Genomic DNA, 23422 nt, shown 5'->3' with positions numbered 1-23422 from the left:
GTGAGAGCCCTGTATTTCTTCACAAGGAAGATTAGGGGCTTGAGCAAAGTGAGGAGACCCTCTGGGTAAAGCTAGACTGGAACTGAGGATTCTCTGCAGCAGAGAAGTGTTCTCAGAGTGGAAGGGAAGACCCCAGTGGCAGTGGAAGTGAGCCTGTGTCAGTTCAACCGCACAGGCTGGGGAAGTCTCAAATGTCACAGCTAAGTGTCCATTTCAAGGTGACATCAGACTCAGGTGCCTCAGCTCTGTTTGATGAATGAAGGGAGAAAGATTGGATTGCTATTCTGAGTTGCACAGGTACATGGTAGTTGCTAACTAGAAAATGGATTCAATGGGACACATGCATTAAACGTTGAGGGAGAATGGAACATGTCTCTGAGCAGAAGATGGAATCATGTAGGCAAGGCATGGTATTGGAATAAAGACAGACCCTCAGATCAGTGGAATAGACTTGAGTATTCAGAGAATGTTCCCCAGACATACAATCAATTAATTTTTGATAAAGGGGCAATAAATGCAAAATGGAGCAAGGAAAGCCTTTTCAACAAGTGGTGTTGGGACAACTGGTCAGCCACATGAAAACAGCAAACTCAGACCTTCAACTAACACCACGCACAAAGGTCAAATCCAAATGGATTAAAGATATCAGACCCAAAACTATAAGGTATGTTGAGCAACAGGAAGGTAAAACACTCCACAATATTGAGACTAAAGGCATCTTCAAGGAGGAAACATCACTCTCCAAACTAGTGGAAGCAGAGATAAACAGGTGGCAATATATTAAGCTGAGGAGCTTCTGTACCACAAAGGAAACAGTGATTAGGATACAAAAGTCACCCACAGAATGAAAGAAGCTGTTCACCCAATACCCATCAGATAAGGGACTAATATCTAAGATATATAAGGTACTGACACAACTTAACAAGAAACATCTAACCCCATCAAAAACTGGGGAGAAGAAATGAACAGACACTTTCTCAAAGAAGAAATACAAATGGCCAAAAGGCACATGAAAAAAATGCTCCACATCACTAATACCTGGGAGATGCAACAATGCTGCAAAACAACGATGAGGTACCATCTCATGCCACAGAGACTGGCACACATCACAAAGAACAAGAACAATCAGTGCTGGCGAGATGTAGGGAGAAAGGAACTCTTGTTAACTGCTGGTGGAAATGCCTTAATGGAAAACAATATGGAGACCTCAAAAGACTGGAAATTGAGCTCCCATATGATCCACTCCTGGGGATAAGCCCTAGGAACACAAAACATGCAATACAAAATACCTTCTGCACACCTATATTCATTGCAACTCTATTTACAATAGCCCGAATCTGGAAACAACCAAGATGCCCTTCAACAGAAGAATGGCTAAAGAAACTGTGGTACCCATACACAATGGAATATTATGCAAGTCATGAAATTTTCCTATACCTGGATGGACATGGAAACTATTATGTTGCGTGAAATAAGTCAGAGGTAGAGATATAAACACAAAATAGTCTCACTCATCTATGGGTTTTAAGAAAAATAAAAGACATTGTTGTAATAATACCCAGAGACAATAGAGATGAGGGCCGGAAGGATTGACTCATGATATGAAGCTCACCACAAAGAGTGGTGAGTGCAGTTAGAGAAATAACTACACTGACAACTATCATGACAATGTTAATGAGTGAGAAAAGTGGAATGCCTGTCTGGAATACAGGCAGGGGATGTGGGAGGAGGGAGAGGGGGGGCCACTGGTGGTGAGCATGTTGCACTGGTGAAGGGGGTTCCTCTTTAAGACTGAATCCCAACTACAAACATGTTTGTAATCATGGTGGTTAAATAAAGATATTATGTTTTAAAATAACTATCAAAAATTTAAAAAAAAAAATCTCCCCTGCTCTTTTCCTTCATGGCTGAAGGTGCTTGCCTTGCAAAAACTCAGTCATCCCAGGTTTGATCCTTGGCATTGCATCTGGTTCCCTGAGCCCCCACCACATAACCAGGAGGAAGTCCTGAGTATAGTGTATGGTGTCCCAGACCACTCCCCAGCCCAAAAGAGATAGATTGTGTGTCTTTGTTCTTGTAGCCCACAGCAAAACACAACAGCCTGGGTAAGTTATAAACCAAAGGAATTCACTGCTCACAGGTCTGGAGATTCGGGTGAGTCTTCAAGCAGATCTCAGCACCACAGGGAGGTTTCTGGAGAAATCTCTTTCTGGCTTCTTCTCAGAGGTCCTTGCATGGCAAGGAGGGCCCACAGGTCTCCCCAAAGGCTTCTTTAGGCTTTGGGTCAGGGATTATTCCTGGCTCTGCACTTAGGAATCATTCTGAGCCATGCTTCAGGGGACTACGTGGGATGCTGGGGATTGAACCTGGGGGTCGAACAGCATCCACATGAGATGCTGAGGATTCAACCATGTATAAGCAAGTCCCCTACCCACTATCTTTCCGCCCCCTCTCCAAAGTTTCTGCTAGATCCTGACCCCCAAATATTTCTGACCTCAGCACCACCCCCCAGGCCCTGCCTGAGAATTCTCTGGAATTAGGGGGTAAGCAGAGTGTCAGTAGGAAAGCAGCTAATATACTTTTTGAGGCACAATACACACCCGATCTTTAAGGCCCTAGGCTGGCATGTTCCCAGGCCCTTGGCTAAAGCTCAGGATTCTGGGTAAATGTTGCTTTTGGCTTGTGTGAGTGTGTGTGTGTGTGTGTGTGTGTGTGTGTGTGTGTGTGTGTGTTTGGGTCACACCCAGCAGCTCTCAGGGGTTACTCCTGGCTCTATGCTCAGAAATTGCTCCTGGAAGGCATGGAGGACTATATGGATGCTGGGGATTGAACCACCATCCTTCTGCATGCAAGGCAAACGCCCTACTTCCATGCTAACTCTCCTGCCCCTGTTTTTGGCTTCCAATGTTCTTGCACATAGAAGGAGGTTAAGACCCCAGGCCCCTGTTAGGAAGAAGGGCAGCAGAGTCACATTCTTGGGTCTAGGCACTGTGCTTAACGTGGCTGAGTTAGAAGGACACACAGGGGACCTGAGAGATAGCATGAAGGTAAGGCATTTGCCTTGCATACAGAAGGACGGTGGTTCGAATCCCGGCATCCCATAGGTCCCCCGAGCCTGCCAGGAGCGATTTCTGAGCATAGAGCCAGGAGTAGCCCCTGAGAGCTGCTGGGTGTGACCCAAAAACAGAAAGAAAGAAAGAAAGAAAGAAAGAAAGAAAGAAAGAAAGAAAGAAAGAAAGAAAGAAAGAAAGAAAGAAAGAAAGAAAGAAAGAAAGAAAGAAAGAGAGAAAGAGAGAAAGAGAGAAAGAGAGAAAGAGAGAAAGAGAGAAAGAGAGAAAGAGAGAAAGAGAGAAAGAGAGAAAGAGAGAAAGAGAGAAAGAGAGAAAGAGAGAAAGAAAAAAAGAAAGAAAGAAAGAAAGAAAGAAAGAAAGAAAGAAAGAAAGAAAGAAAGAAAGAAAGAAAGAAAGAAAGAAAGAAAGAAAGAAAGAAAGAAAGAAAGAAAGAAAGAAAGAAAGAAAGAAAGAAAGAAAGAAAGAAAGAAAGAAAGAAAGAAAGAAAGAAAGACTGTAAGTCTCTCTCTGTCTCGCTCGCTCGTCCCCCGGCCCACACACTTCGGAGCTCCCTTCCCCGTGTCTCCAAACACCTAGGGCACATCCTCGAAGTAACTGGACGGAGAAGAACCCGGGGTGCCCGGAAGAACCTGACAGGCAACATGCAAGTTCGCGCACAAACTTCCTGTGCCCTACTAGGAACCACTTGGCTTGCAGAGAGGAGCCAGTCGCGGGGCTCCAGTTCCTGCAATCTGGGGGTGCAGGGCATGGGGGCAAGGAGAGTGCATCCTGTCCCTCCTCCCCGAGGCGAGATCTGAGTTTGCAAAGAGCACGGCCGCCTCTGCACCGCCGGGCCAGTTCCCCCGGTTGGAGAGGTCTCCACGGAGATTGCTCAGGTGGCCAGAAATCGAGGTTTCAGGCAGAGACGATGCGAGGGAGGCCTCGGGGGCTCCACCCTTTTCCGGGCCCAGGTCTCCCAGAACTGGGGGAAGAGGGACGGAGAGGGAGTTTAGGTGCCAAGCCGGGCCTTGCACCGCTGCAAAACTCTTTCTATGCCAAGATCTCAGCGCCGCACGGGCCGGGCCGGGCTGCGGGGCGGAGCGGGGCGGGACGCGACGGGCAGCCGCGCTTTAAGAGCCGGAGGCGGGGAGAGGCCGAGCCTGGCCCGCGGACGGCGCGATGGAGATGGCCTGGGACTACGCGGGAGCCCTTTTCAGGCGAGTGCCGCTCCCCCGACCCCCGCACGCTCCTCCCGACCAGCCCCGTGAGCCCCTCCGCTAGCCCCCTGCGCCTGTGCGCCCCACCTGTGGGGCCCTTTGCTCCTGGGTCCCGGGGCACGCACCCCGCCACTCGCCACCTACACCACGCACCCCGCCACCCACACCTGCCAGACCCGAGCGCTCTTCTCTCCTTCTCCCTGCGCCGAGGTCGTGATCTTGGGGCGCGTGGTGATTGCGGGAGCGAATTAGTGCACAAGGAGCACCGGCTGGAGCGAAAGGCACTGATGGTCCCAACTGGATCAGTGGGGACAGATTCTGGGGGTGTTCGGGCTATTGGGTCCTCGACCCTGCAGGTCGACCCTTCATCACCCGACCTGTGTGTGAAAGAAAGGGAATGTTTGGGGGATAGAGCTGCCCACCCATCCCCTCCAGCTCTGTCCTGCGACTGTACAGGGGTTGCAGGGAGGGCCCTCGGGACACCTCCGGACACACACACACCCTTGGTTCTGCTCTCAAGGTTTGGGATGTAAAGTACCTGGACACATTCCTATGCCTCATAGCCTGATGTCCACTAACAAACCCTGACTGGTAAAATTCTCACATCTGATGCAAGTGAAGGAGGGGGTGTGTCTCGGATGACCTTTAAAGACCTTCAGAAGGACAGCATTCCTTGAACCTCTTTAAGTGTCATTTTCAGGGCCCGGAGGGATAGCACAGCGGCATTTGCCTTGCAAGCAGCCGATCCAGGACCAAAGGTGGTTGGTTCGAATCCCGGTGTCCCATATGGTCCCCCGTGCCTGCCAGGAGCTATTTCTGAGCAGACAGCCAGGAGTAACCCCTGAGCACTGCCGGGTGTGGCCCAAAAACAAAAACAAAAACAAAACAAAACAAAAAAAAGTGTCATTTTCAGAGGTGAAAGTCCCATTTGTGATGCAGCTGAGTTGGTAAAAGGCGAAGGAAAATCACCAACGAGTTTGAACGGTGGCTGTGGCATTACAGCCATGGTGGCGCTTGCCTGCCTTGTGGCTGACCCACCAGGTCCCCTGATCCCTGGTAGAGTACAGAGTTAAGAGTTTCCTGAGCAGCACTGGCTGTGCCCCCACTCCCTGCAAAAAAAAAAAAAAAAATTTTTTTTTTGTTTTAATTAAATAAAGATTTAATGTGAGCTGTTAGTTTCTGCAAGAACCTTGGGTCTGCTGCATATAGTACAGTTTCAGAAACCCACTGCCCACTTATAATGGTCTGGAAGGTTCTGTCTTTCTCTTCAAAAGGGGCCAGGGAGGTAGTACAGGGTAGAAGGTACATCATGCCCACATGAGACCCACCCTGGTCAAGTTCCTCTGCAGGGTGCCACCATGAGGAGCCCCACCCACCAATACAAAAAGAACAAAAGACAAAAGAAAAGCTATGAGACAGGATACTAGGAAGGTGAGAACACACTTCTTCACACATCTTCACCATTTTTTTTTTTCCAAAATTCATTAGGAGCAAGATAAAGCCAGTGGTTTAGTTCCTATTTCCTCCCAATTCTTCCAGTTCCACCCAGGCCACAGTTCCTCTCCCAGGGGGTAATGACTGTTGGTAGCTGGGAGCAAGACCATTGCCAGACCTCTGGCTCTTGAATGTACAAACAGGCCATTCTCCTCTGAAGGGCTGGCACTGTGAGAGCAAGAAGGGGAAGAGGTCAGGTGGAGAATTAAGACTGGCTCCTGGGTTGGAGAGATAGCACAAGGATGGGGGTATATGCTTGGGATTCAATGATCCTGGTGGTTCCTGATGTCACAGGGTTGGAGTAGCACCACATCTTCATTCAGGCCCTCGCATTGATCATCATTAGGCTGAGAATCACAGGGACTGACTCAGACCCTTCAGAAATGTGTGGGAAGCCCTCTTAAAAACAAAATAGCACAGTGGTAGGGCATTTGCCTTGCTCAAGACTGACCCTGGTTTCATCCCCGGCATCCCATATGGTCCCCCAAAGCTAGGAGTGATTTCTGAGCGCAGAGTCAGGAGTAACCCCTGAGCATCACTGGGTGTGGAGCAAAAAATAAAACAAAACAAAAATAGAAGAAGAAAAAGGTATACTCAATGGCTAGAGATTTACAAATGTGACTCTTTAGGTTCAATTCCTGGTAATGTGTGCAGGACAGTGGGGGTGGGAGAGGGAAACTATTGCAACCCTTGCATTTGACTTTTACATCAGTTTCCCCAATTCTAAAACAGATATATGTGAGGTTTCTAGGGGGCCAAGCACTGTGGTGGAAGCAGCCTGCTTAGAAGTGTTGATAGTCGGGGCCGGAGAGATAGCATGGAGGTAAGGCATTTGCCTTTCATGTAGGAGTTCATCGGTTCGAATCCCGGCATACCATATGGTCCCCCGTGCCTGCCAGGAGCAATTTCTGAGCCTGGAGCCAGGAATAACCCCTGAGCACTGCCAGGTGTGACCCAAAAACCACAAAAAAAAAAAAAAAAACCAGAAGTGTTGATAGTCAAACTTTAATGTCCAATATCTAAGACACAATTCCTTTGTGTCCCTAAAAGCTCTGAGCCTGTGTGACTACTTGTTTGGAGCCCACTGTTATGAAAATTCCTTGCAAATCTATCTGCCTCCAAACTAACCTGGAAAAATATGACCTATGATTCTTTTATATATATATATATACATATATATGTATATATAATCTTTAAGCACCATGATTACAAACATAATTGTAGTTGGGTTTCAGTCATAAACAGAACACCTTCTTTCACCAGTGTAACATTCCCACCACCACTGCCCCCTCCCTCCTTCCCAACCCCTGCCTGTATTCAAGACAGGCATTCTACTTCTCACACTCCTTAAGATTGTCATAATAGTTGTTAGTGTAGTTATTTCCCTAACTGCACCACTACTCTTTGTGATGAACTTCATGACTTGTGATTCTAGTTGAAAAATATAACCTAGATTCACTTTCTCTCCACACTCGACTTTAAATTCAGTCCCAGATCTGGAAGGACAGAGCCAACCAGGACTAATGCACATGCCTGTGGCCAACCCCAGCTCAGTCCCCAGCACTGCACAGTGCTCTATGAGAATCAGGGTGGCCAGCATAATCTCTCAGAGCAACTGGTAAGACACAAGCAGAAATACATCCTTAGGGAGGACCCCTGACTCTGAACAAATTCCCCAAAAGAGCCAGGTCAGACTGAGAATTTGTGTTAGACACAGGCAAGGTGATTGCACTCGGACCCTTGACGCATCTGTCCCTGCATATTATTCACTAATTAAAATTGCTGGGAGTGTCTGTCCTAACTCTATCTTTTATTAATAAATAAGACATTTTGGAGAGGAAATGACTTAAGTAGCATACGTGTCTTTTCCAATGGTCAGAGATATGTAAGTGATTAGAAACTCTCCAGGGCCCGGAGAGATAGCACAGCGGTGTTTGCCTTGCAAGCAGCCAATTCAGGACCAAAGGTGGTTGGTTCGAATCCAGGTGTCCCATATGGTCTCCCGTGCCTGGCCAGGAGCTACTTCTGAGCAGACAGCCAGGAGTAACCCCTGAGCACCGCCGGGTGTGGCCCAAAAACCAAAAAAAAAAAGAAAAAAGAAAAAAAGAAACTCTCCAGCCTTGCATCATTAATCTTCAGAGGATCCTAAACCTTAATGACCACGCAGCATCGGAGATGGGGCTAGGCCAGCTCTGCCAGGTGCTGGGTTGTTTACCTGGTGAGCTGTCCTGGAGCCAGCCTGCTACCCCATGGGCGGTAACCTTCTTACTACTTGCAGCTGTCAGTAAGTTCAGATCTGTGATCCCTGAGACACACAGGGACGCTTTTGTAGCTGCTTCATGTCTTTCCTTGAACAGAAATCTTGAACTTTTGTATAGCTGCCATTTCAGTACAGATTTTACAGCAATCTTAGTCATCTAAGCAAGGCATTGAGTTTTTTGCTAAGTCAATCTCCAGAATTATAGATGCTTACTCTTGTGAGCCTAAATTCTTGTTTGAGGGACTGGAGCAATAATACAGCAGGAAGGGCACTTGCTTTGCTTGTGGCTAACCTGGGTTTGATTCCCCACATCCCTAAGCACAGTCTGGAATCCTTGAGTTGCAGAGTCAGGAGTAAGCCCTGATCAAAGCCGGGTGTAGCCCCAATACAAAACGAAACAACAACAACAAATAATTATTTGAGGGGGCCGGAGTGGTGGCGCTAGAGGTAAGGTGTCTTCCTTGCAAGCGCTAGCGGTTCGATCCCCTGGTGTCCCATATGGTCCCCCCAAACCAGGAGTGATTTCTGAGCGCATAGCCAGGAGTAACCCCTGAGCGTCTCCGGGTGTGGCCCAAAACCAAACCAAACAAACAAAAAACCTCTTATTTGAGTATCAGTCGCTTCAATGCTTGCAAAGACTTCAGTCATAGACCAAACTGTCTGACTATATAGCCTGCCACAGCAGGCCTGAAGTGAGGTGTGTGGGTGGGATTCTGTGGGGCAGATGGTCCCCTGGTGTGTATCTGCTGATGGGAAACAGGGAACAGGGGAAACCCACACTCTTCCTCTGTCAGCTGCCCCCACTCCCAAGCTTACAGAGACAGACACTGCTCTCCAAGCTAGCTTGTTTCTGCCAGCACAACCTAACCAGCACCACTTTCTCTGATATTCATTGTCACTCTTGGCCTTGGTGTCCCAGCCAGCTTGACTTATGGCCTAGTCCTATTCCCACTTGATTGCCCTCTTGTGGATTCCTCTTCCCCAAGATGTAACAGTGAAATATGGAGTCTCCCTCAAACACAGTTCCTCTCTGACCACCCCCTAGACAATCTCTTCCCCAGCCTATGGAGTGACACTAGTGTGTTTCTTGGTCAAGATATGGTTCTGGGCCCGCCATCTGCGCTTAGCATATACAGTCTAAATGTCAGTTCAGAGGGTGATTCTTCTGGATTGGGGGTTAGCTTTATTTTATTTTATTTTTATTTTATTTTATTTGTTTTTTGGGGGTCATACCTGGTGCTGCTCAGCTGACTCTTGGTTTTGAGAAAGTAAACATCATTTTATGCCTTGCTGATAGTTTTTGGCTTCCTCATTGTCCTAAGAACTCTTTGCTTCCATGGGGAAATACAAAGGTCCCTGTTTTCCTTCTTCCTTCATCACAGTTTTGAGAATATTCTAAGAAATCTAATTTCCCCTATCCTTTTACTTTCCCTGAAACAACCTATTTCCTTCAACACCCTTTTCCTTGTTCTCTTCCCCCCTACTGGTAATCTGTTCTGTTCCCCTTCCTGCTTCACCCCCATGGCCTACTCCCACTTTCTTAAGGAACTGCAGGGTCTGCTGTCAGAGTGGCACTAGGAAAGGCTTCTGGGCTCCTGCAGCGGTTTTGCAATACTAAATACCCATGAGGAACCACTGTTAGGGTGTGCTCACGGCCAGTGGCATAATTTAATCTATGAAGAGAAGCAAACTTGAGTTGGTATACCAGATAGCTTTATTTATTTAGCTAGCTGGTTAGCGCTCCTATTTATTTAGCAGGAGAGGAGGAAATACTTGAGGATTGTTGGTGTGTGTGTGTGTGTGTGTGTGTGTGTGTGTGTGTGTGTGTGTGTGTGTGTGTGTGTCTTACTTGATGTTGGGGATAAAACATAGAAACTAACACATGTAGGACAAGAGAACTACATCCGTGTAGGGATTATTTTGTTTATTTATTTTTTATTTTATTTTATTTTATTTTGGTTTTTGAGCCACACCCAGCGGTGCTCAGAGGTTACTCCTGGCTGTCTGCTCAGAAATAGCTCCTGGCAGGCACAGGAAACCATATGGGTGCCGTGATTCGAACCAACCACCTTAGATCCTGGGTCAGCTGCTTGCAAGGCAAACGCCACTGTGCTCTGGCCCCAAGGGATTATTTTCTTTCTTTCAAGGTTTTTTTTGGGTCACACCCAGCAGTACTGAGGGGTTACAGGTCCTGGCTCTATGCTTAGAAATCACCCCTGGCAGGCACAGGTGACCATATGGGATGCCGGGATTTGAACCACCATCTTGCATGAAAGGCAAACGCCTTACCTCCATGCTATCTCTCTGGCCCCTTTTTTCAAGTTTTTAACACTTTAATTCATCTGCCAACCTGATTTCCCAGCCTGGCCAGCCAGGGGCCATCCCCTGAAGGAAATGTGCCCCACCCAAGATCTTTTCTCTCATTCTTAATGTTTTCTTTTTTTTTTTTTTTTTTTTTTTTTTTTTTTTTTTTTTGATTTTTGGGCCACACCCGGTAAGGCTCAGGGGTTACTCCTGGCTATGTGCTCAGAAGTCGCTCCTGGCTTGGGGGACCATATGGGACACCGGGGGATCGAACCGCGGTCCGTCCAAGGCTAGCGCAGGCAAGGCAGGCACCTTACCTTTAGCGCCACCGCCCGGCCCCAATGTTTTCTTTCTTTTTCTTTTTTCTCTCTTCTCTCTCTTCTCCCTCTCTTTTTTCTTCCTTCTTTTTTCCTTCTTCCCTTCCTTCCTTTCTCCTTCCTTCCTTTCGTCCTTTCTTTTCTTTCTTCCTTTCTTTTCTTTCCCTTCCTTCCTTCCTTCCTTCCTTCCTTCCTTCCTTCCTTCCTTCCTTCCTTCCTTTCCTTTCCTTTCCTTTCCTTTCTCCCATTTTCAAAGTGGACCTAACCCAGTGGTGCTCAGGATTTACTTCTGACTCCATGCTCAAGGGTTTAGTCCTGATGGGCTCCAGCAGGGCAATAAATGGTCCCAGAAATCGAACCTAGGTCTACCTCATGCAAAGCAGGCACTTTACCCACTCTCCTATCTTTCTGGCTTCAGTTGTTTCTTTTCTGGTGTGTGTCTATGAGTCTGTTCTCTAAGGATGCCCTTTTCTATTAGGAAACAGATAAGGGGAGAGAAACAAAAGGTGGAGTGTTCCATTTTGTGCAAATCAAGAATGGTTATCGTGAGTGCAGGGCAAGAGGCAAAACCAAACAGGTCTGCCAGCATTTATCTCGCAGATGTTGGAAGACAATAAGAACTTTGTGTGATCACCTGAATGAGGTCACTAGAGCATTGGTACTTCCTGATGTGTAGGCATAATCTCCAATGGGAAGAGCTAGACCCACACGCAGGAGGTCAGAGCTCTGGGGCCTGGACCAAATATTCCAAGACTTCCACTTTGTTCTCTCATCTGATTCTAATTCTGTTTCAACTAGTAAATAAACTTCATATGTCAGTGGTACAAAGTATTGGCCTGGGCCCAGATAATAGTATAGTGGGTGGAGCACTTGCCTTCCATGCAGCAGACCTGGGTTTAATTCTGGTACCATGTAGGACAATACCAAAAGTGATCCCTGAGCAAAAAGCCAGACAGGAGTAAGCCCTGAGTATTGCTGGGTGTGACCTCAAAACAAAACAGAACAAAGCAAAGCAAAAAAGTGTCAGCCTGGCCTAGCCATGACTTTGAGGATGGGGCCACAGTATACTACTTTAAGGGGGAGATATTTTGGCATCTGAGGGTTTAGAGACCCTCTGCAAACCTCTGAACATCCTATAAATTAGAAAGTTTTCATTTGATATGGCAGTCACCCTGGCATGAAATCAAGTGCTGATTCAAACCCCTATTCCAACACTTACTAACTCTGAGCTTATTCATTTCTCCCCGCCCCTCACTTCAGTCTTGCTCACCTGTCTGACAGGGCCTGCAGAGCTATTAGGTAACATACTCAAGTAGAGTGGAACTCGCCTCCTCTTCACTGCACTTAGGCAGCGAATCTGTTTTCTTTGCCTAAACTGAGCTGTGGCCGGATCTGAAAGGAATATCCCAGATGCCCCTGGTGATGCTGCCTGCCCCATCATACCACCAAGGATGAAAACATAAGAGCATTTCCTACAGGGTCAGCTTGGCAGAATGTGGACCTCATATTCACTGTTTTGTTGTGTAACCAAGGCCAGAACCTGGCGTGACTCCTGGGGAATAGGGCAAAGTTCAGAGGCTGACTTCCAGGGCCGCTGTCCTGTCAGGATTTACTTAGTCGAGCCCTCCCTATGCCATGAGACGTCCTCTTTGGGGAATCATGAACCTGGCACTATCTTTTGTAGATACTCAGCTGGAAACAAGGCACACAGTGCCAGAAATGGCAGGGAAAGAGGTATTGGGGCCATATTTGCATGCAAATATCCTTGGGTTCGATCCCTGCACCCAAAATGATCTCCCAAATCCTGCCCAAAGCAATTCCTGAGTACAGAGCCAGTTGTGAGCATGGCAGGATGTGGCCTAAAACGAGAGGGAGGGGGAAAGGGGAGAAATGAGGGAAGGAGGGAGAGGTTTGCTGCTCAGGGTTTGAAACTTAGACCTGGACTGGTCTCAGAAAACAGGGTTCAAGCAGGGGTGCCATAGAAGATTAAAACAAGACAGAAAAAAAAAAGCGTGTATGTGTGTGTGTGGGGGGGGGGGGTAATTTCTGAGGGCCCTGCCTTTCCTTCACATTCAGTGTTTATTGCTTTGGTTACATAAACATTACAGGGACAAAAACAACATTCTTATTTGTTTCTGCGTCTTACTCCTGACTGCACACAGGAAAGTCTCCTGGCAGTACCCTAGGCATGTGCAAGACAAACACCCTAACTATTGCTCGGGTCCCAGACCAACATTCTTGAAAATGTGCCTATCTTAATCTCCCAGAACTAAAACCTATTAACATATGGGAGTCTCTCAATGTGTTGAGACAAACACCTTTGTTGTAAGCTTGTCTAAAGAGATTATTTCTCAGAGGAAGACCTACAGAGACAAGTAGTGTGAGGGCTCTTGACTCAGTAGCCTTTCACATCAGCACCAGTTTTTGTTTTTGTTTTTGTTTTTTTAGTTTAGTTTTTTTTTTCTTTGTTTTGTTTTCTACCCATTCTGCCTTTCCTTCCTTCTATCTTTGTCTCCAACATGTCCTGGAGAAACTTCTTAAGTCTCAGTTTTCCCACCTGAGCAATGAGGGGACGCATTACTTGGATGGTTGTAGCAATGATCAATCACTTCCAGACGAACCTCCTGCTGGCCAGATCAAGCTCTCACCTGAACAAGCACTTGTAATTAGCAGGCGTCTGTGTGATCCTGCCTGACTATACTGCAAACCAAGTTCTCCTATCAGCCCAACTCTGATTTCAGAATGCTGATGGTTAGTGAGGCCTCAGGGTAATAAGGTCCAGACATTCACTGCAAGAAGCACCTCCCAACCCAGCCTGGCATGCAGGTAGCATGAACTTAACTGGTCATTTTGGAGGGATATTTCTCAACTAGACTGCCAGTTTCTCACATCACACATCACTTGGAAAGTCATTGATTTCTCACTTATGTCTAATGAAATCACCAAAGACTTAGACAACATGCTGTTTTAAACTGTTGAGTCTAGGAAGGTAGCATGAAGATTAAGCCTTGATCACATTCCCGACCCCTAGTGACACTGGGTATCATGCTGGAGGCCTCTGAACACCTCTGGGGGTGCCCTGGTTATCTCCAGCAGCAAAGGACCAAGTAATACCACACTCTAAAATCCTAATACTGAACAATCAACCCACTTGGCCAAGAATTGCTACTCCGGAGTAGCTCCTTGGCTTCCTGAGTGACTTGGCAAGTTCCCTAAAAAAATGAGAGACAAAAAGACAATCATGCTAGCACTGAGCACTATAGACAAAAAGGTCGTTGTCCATAAAAAAATCATTCTAATCTTTGGGTTAGAGCAATAATAATGGGGAGGGCGTTTGCCTTTTATATCACCAACTCAGGTTGAATCTCTGCATCACATATGGTGCCCCAAGCACCACCAGAAGTAATTCCTGAGTGCACTGTTAGGAGTAATCCCTGAACACTGCTGTGTGTCACCCAAAAGCTAAAAATCAAAATTCAAGCTTGAGATCAGAGGGATAGTAAAACAGACAGGGCATTTGCCTTGTATGTGACCAACTGAGTTCAATCCCTGACTCCACATCTGGTTCCCTAAGCCCCATCAGGAGTGATCCCGAGCAGAGCCAGGATTAGGCCCTGAACACTGCAAACTGTGGTCCCAAAACAAAATCAAAAACCAGTGTAAAGATAGTTGGTGGTGCTGGTGCTGGTGCTAGTGGTGGTAGTAGGTTTTAGCTTTACGCATTACCTTTTGAGTCTTAGATATCAAGACAGATACATCAGAATGGTAGAGTGCCAGAGAGATCCCTGAGCTTGAAGCCAGGAATTAGTTCTGAGCACCATTAGTTGTGACCCCCAAATAAATAAAAATGTTAAAGTGAATTCCCAGCTATTGAATTTTTTTTAGTTTAAAAAAATTATTTTGGGGCCGGCGTGGTGGCGTTAGAGGTAAGGTGCCTGCCTGCCTTGCCTGCACTAGCCTAGGATGGACCTAGGTTCGATCCCCCAGCATCCCATGTGGTCCCCAAAGCCAGGCTCGATTTCTGAGCTCATAGCCAGGAGTAACCCCTGAGTGTCACCGGGTGTGGCCCAAAAACCAAAAAAAATTTTTTTTATTTTACTTTTTTTTTTTGTTTTTTTTTGGGCCACACCCTTTTGATGCTCAGGGGTTACTCCTGGCTAAACACTCAGAAATTGTCCCTGGTTGGGGGGGGGTACCATATGGGATGCCAGAAGATTGAACCGTGGTCCTTCCTTGGCTAGCACTTGCAAGGCAGACACCTTACCTCTAGCACCACCTCGCTGGCCCCTTATTTTACTTCTTTTTTTTTTGTTTTGTTTGTTTTTTTTTTTGTTTTGGGGCCACATCCAGTGACACTCAGGGATTACTCCTGGCTATGTGCTCATAAATAGCTCCTGGCTTGAGGGACCATATGGAATGCCAGGGATCAAACCAAGTTCTGTCCTGGGTCAGCGGCGTGCAGGACAAACGCCCCGCCTCTGTGTCATCGCTCTGGCCCCAAAATTACTTCTTTTTTATTTCCTCCCTGTTTCGTCACTATTGATATTGCTATTAGAATGGCCAGAGTTCAGGCAGAAGCAATTTATCAGATTGCTACCTAGGTATAAAAGTAAATATTTGGGGCTGGAGAGATAGCATGGAGGTAAGGCGTTTGCCTTTCATGCAGGAGGTTCGAATCCCGGCGCCCCATATGGTCCCCTGTGCCTGCCAGGAGCAATTTCTGAGCCTGGAGCAAGGAATAACCCCTGAGCACTGCCAGTGTGACCCAAAAACCACACACACACACACACACACACAAGTAAATATTTTTAATTTTCTCCTCCATGTCCAGGCCCCTGATGTTTATGGGATCACAGACGAAGAAGGTTCTACTCACACCCCTCAAACATTCAGCACGCCCCTTCCGAGTTTCCAACCATGACAGGAGCAGCCGGCGCGGGGTGACAGCCAACAGTCTGAAGGAGCTGCTGGCCAAGGTGCATAAGCTTAGCTCTTCTCTCACCAAGGCGCTGAACTTGCATACAAAGCTTGGTGTGGGCCAAATCAGCACAATGACAGAGGGTTGGTAAAGGGATCTGAGGGGAGCTTGTCAATGAAAGAAGGAAAGGAATAGGCTCTGAACCTGTTTACCTGAGTAAACCACAGGTGTGGCCCAAAAAATAATAACAACAACAAATAAATTGGGAGAAGTGGTGCTTCGGGCCACACATCATCCCTGCACTCAGGTATTACTCCTAGCAGGCTCTAAGGGACCATATGGAATGTCAGGGTTTGAACCTGGGCCGCCCTCATGAAAGGCATGTGCCCTACCTGCTGTGCTATTGTACAATTGCTCTGGCCCAAAAATAAATTTTAAAAGAAAGAAAAGAATGATTATTATGCTGGAGCTATAGTATAGTGGGTAGGATGCTCATCTTGCATGTGGCCAACCTGAGTTTGGTCCCCAATACCCAAAATGGTCCCCTAAATTTACCAGCAATAATCCCTGAATGTAGAGCCAGGAGTAAACCCTGAGCACTGCTGGATGTGGCCTTCCCTCTCAAAAAAAAAAAGAAAGAAAGAAAGGAATGATTGTCTCTATATCATAAAAGATTGAGGTACAGGGTCAGAAGGATAGTGTAGTAGATAAGGCACTGTACTATGCCAACCCAGATTCTATCCACAGCATCCCATATGGCTGCTTGAACCTATCAGGAGTGCCCCCTGAGTGCAGAGCCAGGAGTAACACCTATCTTACCCACTACATTTTTTATTTACCCCACCTCTCAACCCTTCTGAAACTATGACCTCATCAACACCATTGACTTGCCAAAATGGAATGTCTTGCTAATCCAGACTGTCTCTGATGTGTCATCAATCTAGACCCTGGAGGCGCTCATGATCACCACCGGACTGGTCACTTTGGTGTTGGAGGAGGATGGCACAGTGGTAGACACGGAAGAGTTCTTTCAGACATTAGGGGACAACACACATTTCATGATCTTGGAAAAGGGGCAGAAATGGACACCGGTAAGCAAAAATACAAATGGGTAGGGTGTCAGAGATATAGTTAGTGGGTAGGGTACTTGCCTTACAGAGGCCTGGTTTCACTTAATTTCCCAGAATCCCATATGGTCCTCTTGAGCACTTTCTGGAGTAATTCCTGAGTGCAAGTACAAGAGTAACCCTGATGATGTCACACATCATAGGGTGTGACAAAACATTTTTAAAAGTGCATAAACTTTTTACCTACTAAAATGCATCCCTGGGGCCGGGCGGTGGCGCTAAAGGTAAGGTGCCTGCCTTGCCTGCGCTAGCCTTGGACGGACCGCGGTTCGATCCCCCGGTGTCCCATATGGTCCCCCAAGCCAGGAGCAACTTCTGAGCACATAGCGAGGAGTAACCCCTGAGCATTACCGGGTGTGGCCCCCCCCAAAAAAAAACTAAAATGCATCCCTTATTTTGTTATTGACTTGCCCATTTTCTAGATATGTTCTTTATCTTCACCTAATAACTTAATCCACTTACCTCAGAAGAAAAAGGATTATTTGGGGTTGGGCCACGCCCAGTTGTGCTTAGGAGTTATTCCTGGCAGTGCTCAGGGAACACTATGTGGCATTGGGGATTGAACCTGGGACAGTAGCATGCCAGGTAAGCACCTTAATCTCCATATTACATCTCTGATCAAAGCAAATCTTATAACAATTACTAGGAAAATCATGTTGTGTGTAAACATGAGCTATATGATTTGAAGCATATAATTCTGAGAGACAGGCTTTGGCCATTGAAGTGAGTCTATTAAAGTAAGTAGATCAGATCTGGTGAGGTCTCCTTAGGATGCCAGTAAGTTCTCATAACCAATAGCAATGGGTGTGTATGTAAAGTGACTTAGGAAAGAATAAAGTCTTCTATTTCTTTTGTTTAATTTATTAATTTAAAGAAAATGTATTACCTAGTTGACAGTTGATCATAATACATTTGTTTCCAGTAAGTGAAAACAAAGTTATTGAAAAAATTGAAATGAGAAAAACTAGGGGCTGGAGAGATAGCACAGTGGTAGGGTATTTGCCTTGCATGCAGCTGATTAAGGATCGACGGTAGTTTGAATACCGGCATCCTATATGGTTCCCCCAAGTCTGCCAGGGTCAATTTCTGAGCACAGAGCCAAGAGTAAACCCTGAGCGCTGCTGGGCATGACCCAACCCCCTCCCAAATAAAAATATTTAAAAAGTTAAATGGATGAGGACAAGATAAAGAAAAAAAGAAAAAGTACAGTTGCAAACACATTTGTGAAAATTATTCTATCTCTAATGAAGTTATTAATATAATGGCAGAAGATTTAGTAAGTTCTCGTTGTTAGCTGTCCAAAAATGGGGTGCTCCTTTAGGGATGACTGCATTAAACAACTGAAGTTGTCCAGAAATTCAAAGCACTATTACTGATGCTACAATTTTTTTTGATGCTACAATTTTTTTTTTGTTTTTGTTTTTTTTGGGCCACACCCGGCGGTGCTCAGGGATTACTCCTGGCTGTCTGCTCAGAAATAGCTCCTGGCAGGCACGGGGGACCATATGGGACACCGGGATTCGAACCAACCACCTTAGGTCCTGGATCGGCTGCTTGCAAGGCAAACACTGCTGTGATATCTCTCCGGGCCCTGATACTACAATTTTTAAGGGCATCTTTTGGCTTGGTTTGCATCTTATTTGAGAAAAGAGTGAGTCTATGGAGCTGACTCAGCTTCAGGTCACTCTCAGACCATTCTGCTGGATTGAGCACTAAGATTTGGTGTAGAGTCCTCTTTTTGATTTTTCAAAGCTTTTGATGAGATAGAATTTAGGGCTCTGGAGAGCTAGTCTACCACACCACAGATGGTCCCACCAAAAGTGATTGCTGAGCTCAGAGCAAGGAATAAATCCTGCATCAAAGGGTGTTGCCTCCCAAAATAAGTTTGGGTGGGTGTCACTCCTGGTCATTATTGGGGGACCAGATTCTATGAGAAATTGAACCAGGATTCATCTCTTTGAGCCTGCCCTCATCACCAAGTATTAATATATTTATGGAGGTGAAATCATGGGATTTGAGATCATTCCTAGTAGTGCTCAGAGCTACTCTTGGACTGTTTTCAGGGGGGTTATTCCTGGGATTTCTCAGAGCATCATAAATTGATTCTGATGACCATATGCAAGGCTTTGGCCTTTTCTGCTGCCCTGTGTCTCCAAGCCCCGGTACTATTTATAAACCCTGGAGAGTCACAGCCATTCTTCTCTCAAACTGACAAGTCCACTGATGGATGTTTCGAGTTGACAGTGGCCTCTGAAGACCAGACAGCCGAAGATCACAGAGTTGTATCCTAGACAGTTTCTAGGAAATTGGGGGATCTTGTAAAGTTCTCTCCCTTCCTCTTGTTAGGTTAGTGACCCAAGACTAGAAATAATTGCATGTCTTGAGGCTAGTCAATCCTAACTACGAGGTCCTCCAGGGCAGCAAGTAAATGCAGAATATGAAGCATTGTTGAGGGCTGCTCAATGTTTTGTGCCCACAGCATAGCCATTCACTGATTTCCAGACTTCTTGACCCAGTCCCTCAACCAAAAGTGACTTAGAGAGGAGTCTTTCCTATAGACAAACCCATCTACCAGCAACATTCTTCAAATAATTGGCAGGTCAGACATGAGCAGGTTTGAAACTGACAAAAGAGTCACAACTAGCAGAAAACCCTAGACTTGGTGTGTCCTGTCTGGGTATGTTCTTACCTTCTCTTTTTCTGTCCTCTCTTCCAGGGTAGTAATTATGTCCCAGTTCGCCAGCAGCCAAAAAAATCAGGAATAGCCAAAGTAACCCTTGACTTGTACAAGCCAAGTCCTAAAGATGTCATAGGCTGTCTCAACGTGAAGGCCACCATGTATGAGATGTACTCTGTGTCCTATGATATCCGCTTTACCGGGCTCAGGTCCTTGCTGAGGTAATATGGCTTTGAAGTCAGATATAGGCTGTGGATCACTTACACTCTGCTCCTCAGTGTTCCCCAAGCTCAATCTGATGGATGTGCTCATCTGAATGACTATAGTTGAAGTGTCATTTAAAGTTTTGTGTGTATGTGAGAGAGAGAGAGAGAGAGAGAGAGAGAGAGAGAGAGAGAGAGAGAGAGAGAGAGAGAGAGAGAGAGAGAGAGATTTATTTTTTCAGGCCACACCTGGAAGTACTCAGGGTCTACTTCCATCTCAGTGCTAGTAGTGAAGGGTCACTTAGGCAGTGCTCTGAGTGGGAGGCATGTGGCGCTGGGCTCAACTCGAGGTATCCCATATGCAAAACCTGCACTCGAGCCATCTTCCCAGTCTACAGCAGTTTCACTCTTTTTGTTTGTTTGTTTGCTTGTTTTGGGGCCACACCCGGCAGTGCTCAGGGGGTCACTCCTGGCTGTCTGCTCAGAAATAGCTCCTGGCAGGCACAGGGGACCATATGGGACACCGGGATTCTAACCAACCACCTTTGGTCCTGGATCGGCTGCTTGCAAGGCAAACGCCACTGTGCTATCTCTCCGGGCCCAGCAGTTTCACTCTTATGCCACAACTTTATTTCAGAAAATAAAGTTTTCAGCTAATGTTTTTATCAACATTTTTGATAATTAAATAATAAATAATTTGTTAAATAACTGAATAAATTAATAAATTTAAATAACAAAAGAAGATACTAAATGATTTTATTTATTATTAATTGAATAATGAATTATTCATTAATAATCATTAAATCAATCATTACATAATATATTATCATTAAATAATAAATAATAATATTTGATTAATTAAATAATCATTAAATAATAAAAGGAAGCAACTGGTTAATAAATATAAAGGAAACCATTTGGGAAGGTGGGGGATTAGGTCACATCCAGTGGTATTCAGGCCTTACTCCAGCCTCTGTGTTCAGGGATCATCCTGGTGGGCTTAGGAAAAAATATAGGGTGCTAGGGGTCAAACCTTGATTGGATGCATGCAAGGCAAGTGCCTTAATTGCTGTACTATCTCTCCAACACCCAAATTTCTTTTTAAAAAACCAGAGTTTTGGGGCTGGAGAATTAGCACAACAGTAGGGCATTTGCCTTGCATACAGCCAATCCAGGACAGATGGGTATGGTGGTTCGATCCCGGGCATCCTGTATGGTCCCCTGTGCCTGCCTGGAGTAATTTCTGATTGCAGAACCAGGAGTAACCCCTGAGTATCACCAGGTGTGACCCAAAACCAAAAAAACAAAACCAAAAAAAAACAAACAAAACCAGAGCTTCATGGGCCAGAAAGATAGGACAGTGGGTAGGCCACTTGCCTTGCAAGCAACCAATCCCTGTTCAATCACAGGCACTGCATTCTCTCATGAGCCCCACCAGGAGTGATCCCTAAGCACAGAGCCCAGAGTAGCTTCTGAGAACTGCAGGGTGTCACCACAAAACAAACAAAAATGTGTATATGTGGAGAACAAGGTAGAGCCCCTGACAATTGCTTCCTTCTAATTGCTTCCTTTCTAAAATGAGACAGAATGATGACAGTGTCAACATTTTTAATGGTGTAAACTTCACTCCAAGGCTTGCCTTGCCAAAACCTTTCTAAAAAGACAGTCAGGCTTCTTGTCCCTATTTCTTATCCCATAGATCTAAAGGCACCAAAACTACCCCAAAAAAACCCAAATCAAAAGGCCTGTCAGCTATCTGACAGATAAAAAGGAATGACTCTAGCTTTGGTAAAGGATGAGTGTACACAGCACTGTTCTCTGGTCTGAAGGAAGCTGGATGCCCTTGGCGCTACATTTCACAGCAGGTTCCAGCTGGGATGTCCTTGGGCCAACTGGCTCTCAGATTTCTGCAGGTTTTCCTGAAACTTGCCTTCCTCCTTACTTCTCCTTTCACAACTGACCTCCCTGGTTTCAGGAACAAGCCCTCAAAATACCCCAAAAGGTTGCCAATAAGAACTGGTGGCCAAGAGGCAGAGCGCAATGTCCACCCTCAGAAGCACACTTGACATCTCAGTGCTTCCCAGTTGCTAAAACAGAGCACGTTGGATTATTAACGTTAGTGGGAGCAAAGCTGCACAGAGTGAAGGGGCCCCTGGTCAGCCTCACTGCACCAGAAGTGAAGAACCCCAGACCTCCCCTCCAGCCTCTGCATGTCAGCAGAAACTCTGGGGAAGGGGGCTATCCCAGCAGTCAGGGGTGCAGGCCTTGCTTGATCGGGCACTGCCTGGTCCCCACTGAGCACCTAGGGTATAGTCCTGAAGGCCACTGAGCACTGTTAGTTGGACTTTTCCCTTCTACCTTCCTAGCACTGTTCATGCCCTGCAGTGCTACATTGCTGGATCTAAGCATTGAACTTTCCATTCCTATTGGCCAGTTGCTAGCACTGTCCCTGGGATCCACTGAACACTGCTTTGACCTTCCCAAAAGCATGCTGACATGAGTATCCTATTGTAAGCATGAGTGTGAGTGCATGAGCTTATGTGCCATTGTGTATCTATGAGTGTATGTGTGTATCTAAGTTGTGTGTTGGTGTGAGTCTATGTATAAAAATGTCAGTATGTATACATATACATATTGTGTGCATGTTTGAGTGTCAGTGTGCATGGGTGTGTGTGTGAATCTGTGTGTAAGTGAGTATATGTGAGTGCATATAAATGTGTGTGTCATTGTATGAGTGGTTTTTTTTTGGGGGGGGGGTCACACCCGGCAACGCTCAGGGGTCACTTCTGGCTCCACGATCAGAAATCGCTCCTGGCAGGCTCGGGGACCATATGGGATGCTGGGATTCAAGCCACCGTCCTTCTGAATACAAGGGAAACGCCCCACCTCCATGCTATCTCTCCGGCCCTATATGAGTATGTCTAAGTGTGTGTGTGTGTGTGTGAGAGAGAGAGAGAGAGAGAGAGAGAGAGAGAGAGAGACAGAGAGAGAGAGAGACAGAGAGAGACAGAGAGAGAGAGAGAGAGAGAGAGAGAGAGAGAGAGAGAGAGAGAGAGAGAGAATCTCTTCTGTTCCTCATTGGCCCAGAACTCTGAGCTTGACCTTGTCCCTTCTGTCGCAGGGGTTTACTTCGGATCCTGTCCCATGCTGCTCAGGTTACTGGGCAGTTTCTCATCTACTCAGGCACCTACATGCTCCGGCTGCTGGGGGACACAGAAGAACAACGGGCTTCCCCCAATCCACGCTCCAGGCGGAGCTACATGAGTGGGTAGGCCATGCACGCCGGGGGCTCGCCTGCTCCTGACTCCACGGTCCCTCTCAAGTGGCAAACTTGGAAGGTTCACATGTCCTTGTAGACTGCAGGTCACTTTGTCAGGAGTGGGGGCTGGGGAAAGGAAGGGACTGGGGGATTGTGCAAGATTTAACCTGGAAGGAGGAAGGCGAGTGGGCCTCATGGCAAGAGGACAGGACCAAACAGCAGGAAGCAGCCTCTGGGGCTCCTTTGCTCCTGAAATAAATGAATCACAAGAATTGCTTCCAATACTTAAGTGTCATAATTTTTTGTGTCTCTCATCCCTCCCTCCTTCCCTACAAGCAAAGCTTTTATGTAGAATTAAAACACAAGTTTCCATTGCTTTTCTTTCTTTCTGAGTACTGGGTGCTATAGAAAAACAAACTGTCGAGGCCGGAGAGATAGCATGGAGGTAAGACATATTCCTTGCATGCAGAAGGACAGTGGTTTGAATCCTGGCATCCCATATGATCCCGAGCCTGCCAGGAGGGATTTCTGAGGGGAGAACCAGGAGTAACCCCTGAGCGCTGCCGGATGTGATCCAAAAAGAAAAGCAGTCAGGG

At 46.3% G+C, this 23422-nt stretch overlaps 1 protein-coding gene across 1 annotated transcript in view; it reads left to right on the top strand.

Moving 5' to 3' along the window:
• CIDEA (cell death inducing DFFA like effector a) overlaps positions 1 to 23201 on the top strand; it is a 449150-nt gene extending 425949 nt beyond the window's left edge. The window contains exons 2-5 of the mRNA XM_049770147.1: positions 15474 to 15618; positions 16505 to 16651; positions 19404 to 19585; positions 22689 to 23201. Coding sequence (XP_049626104.1) covers positions 15481 to 15618; positions 16505 to 16651; positions 19404 to 19585; positions 22689 to 22839 — 618 coding nt within the window. The 5' untranslated portion in view covers positions 15474 to 15480 and the 3' untranslated portion in view covers positions 22840 to 23201. The remainder of the gene's footprint in view (positions 1 to 15473; positions 15619 to 16504; positions 16652 to 19403; positions 19586 to 22688) is intronic.
• Positions 23202 to 23422: the final 221 nt, after the last annotated feature.

The sequence above is a fragment of the Suncus etruscus genome, chromosome 3 (assembly GCF_024139225.1).
Source record: "Suncus etruscus isolate mSunEtr1 chromosome 3, mSunEtr1.pri.cur, whole genome shotgun sequence".
Taxonomy (NCBI): domain Eukaryota; kingdom Metazoa; phylum Chordata; class Mammalia; order Eulipotyphla; family Soricidae; genus Suncus; species Suncus etruscus.
This window is presented reverse-complemented; position numbering and strand designations above follow the sequence as displayed.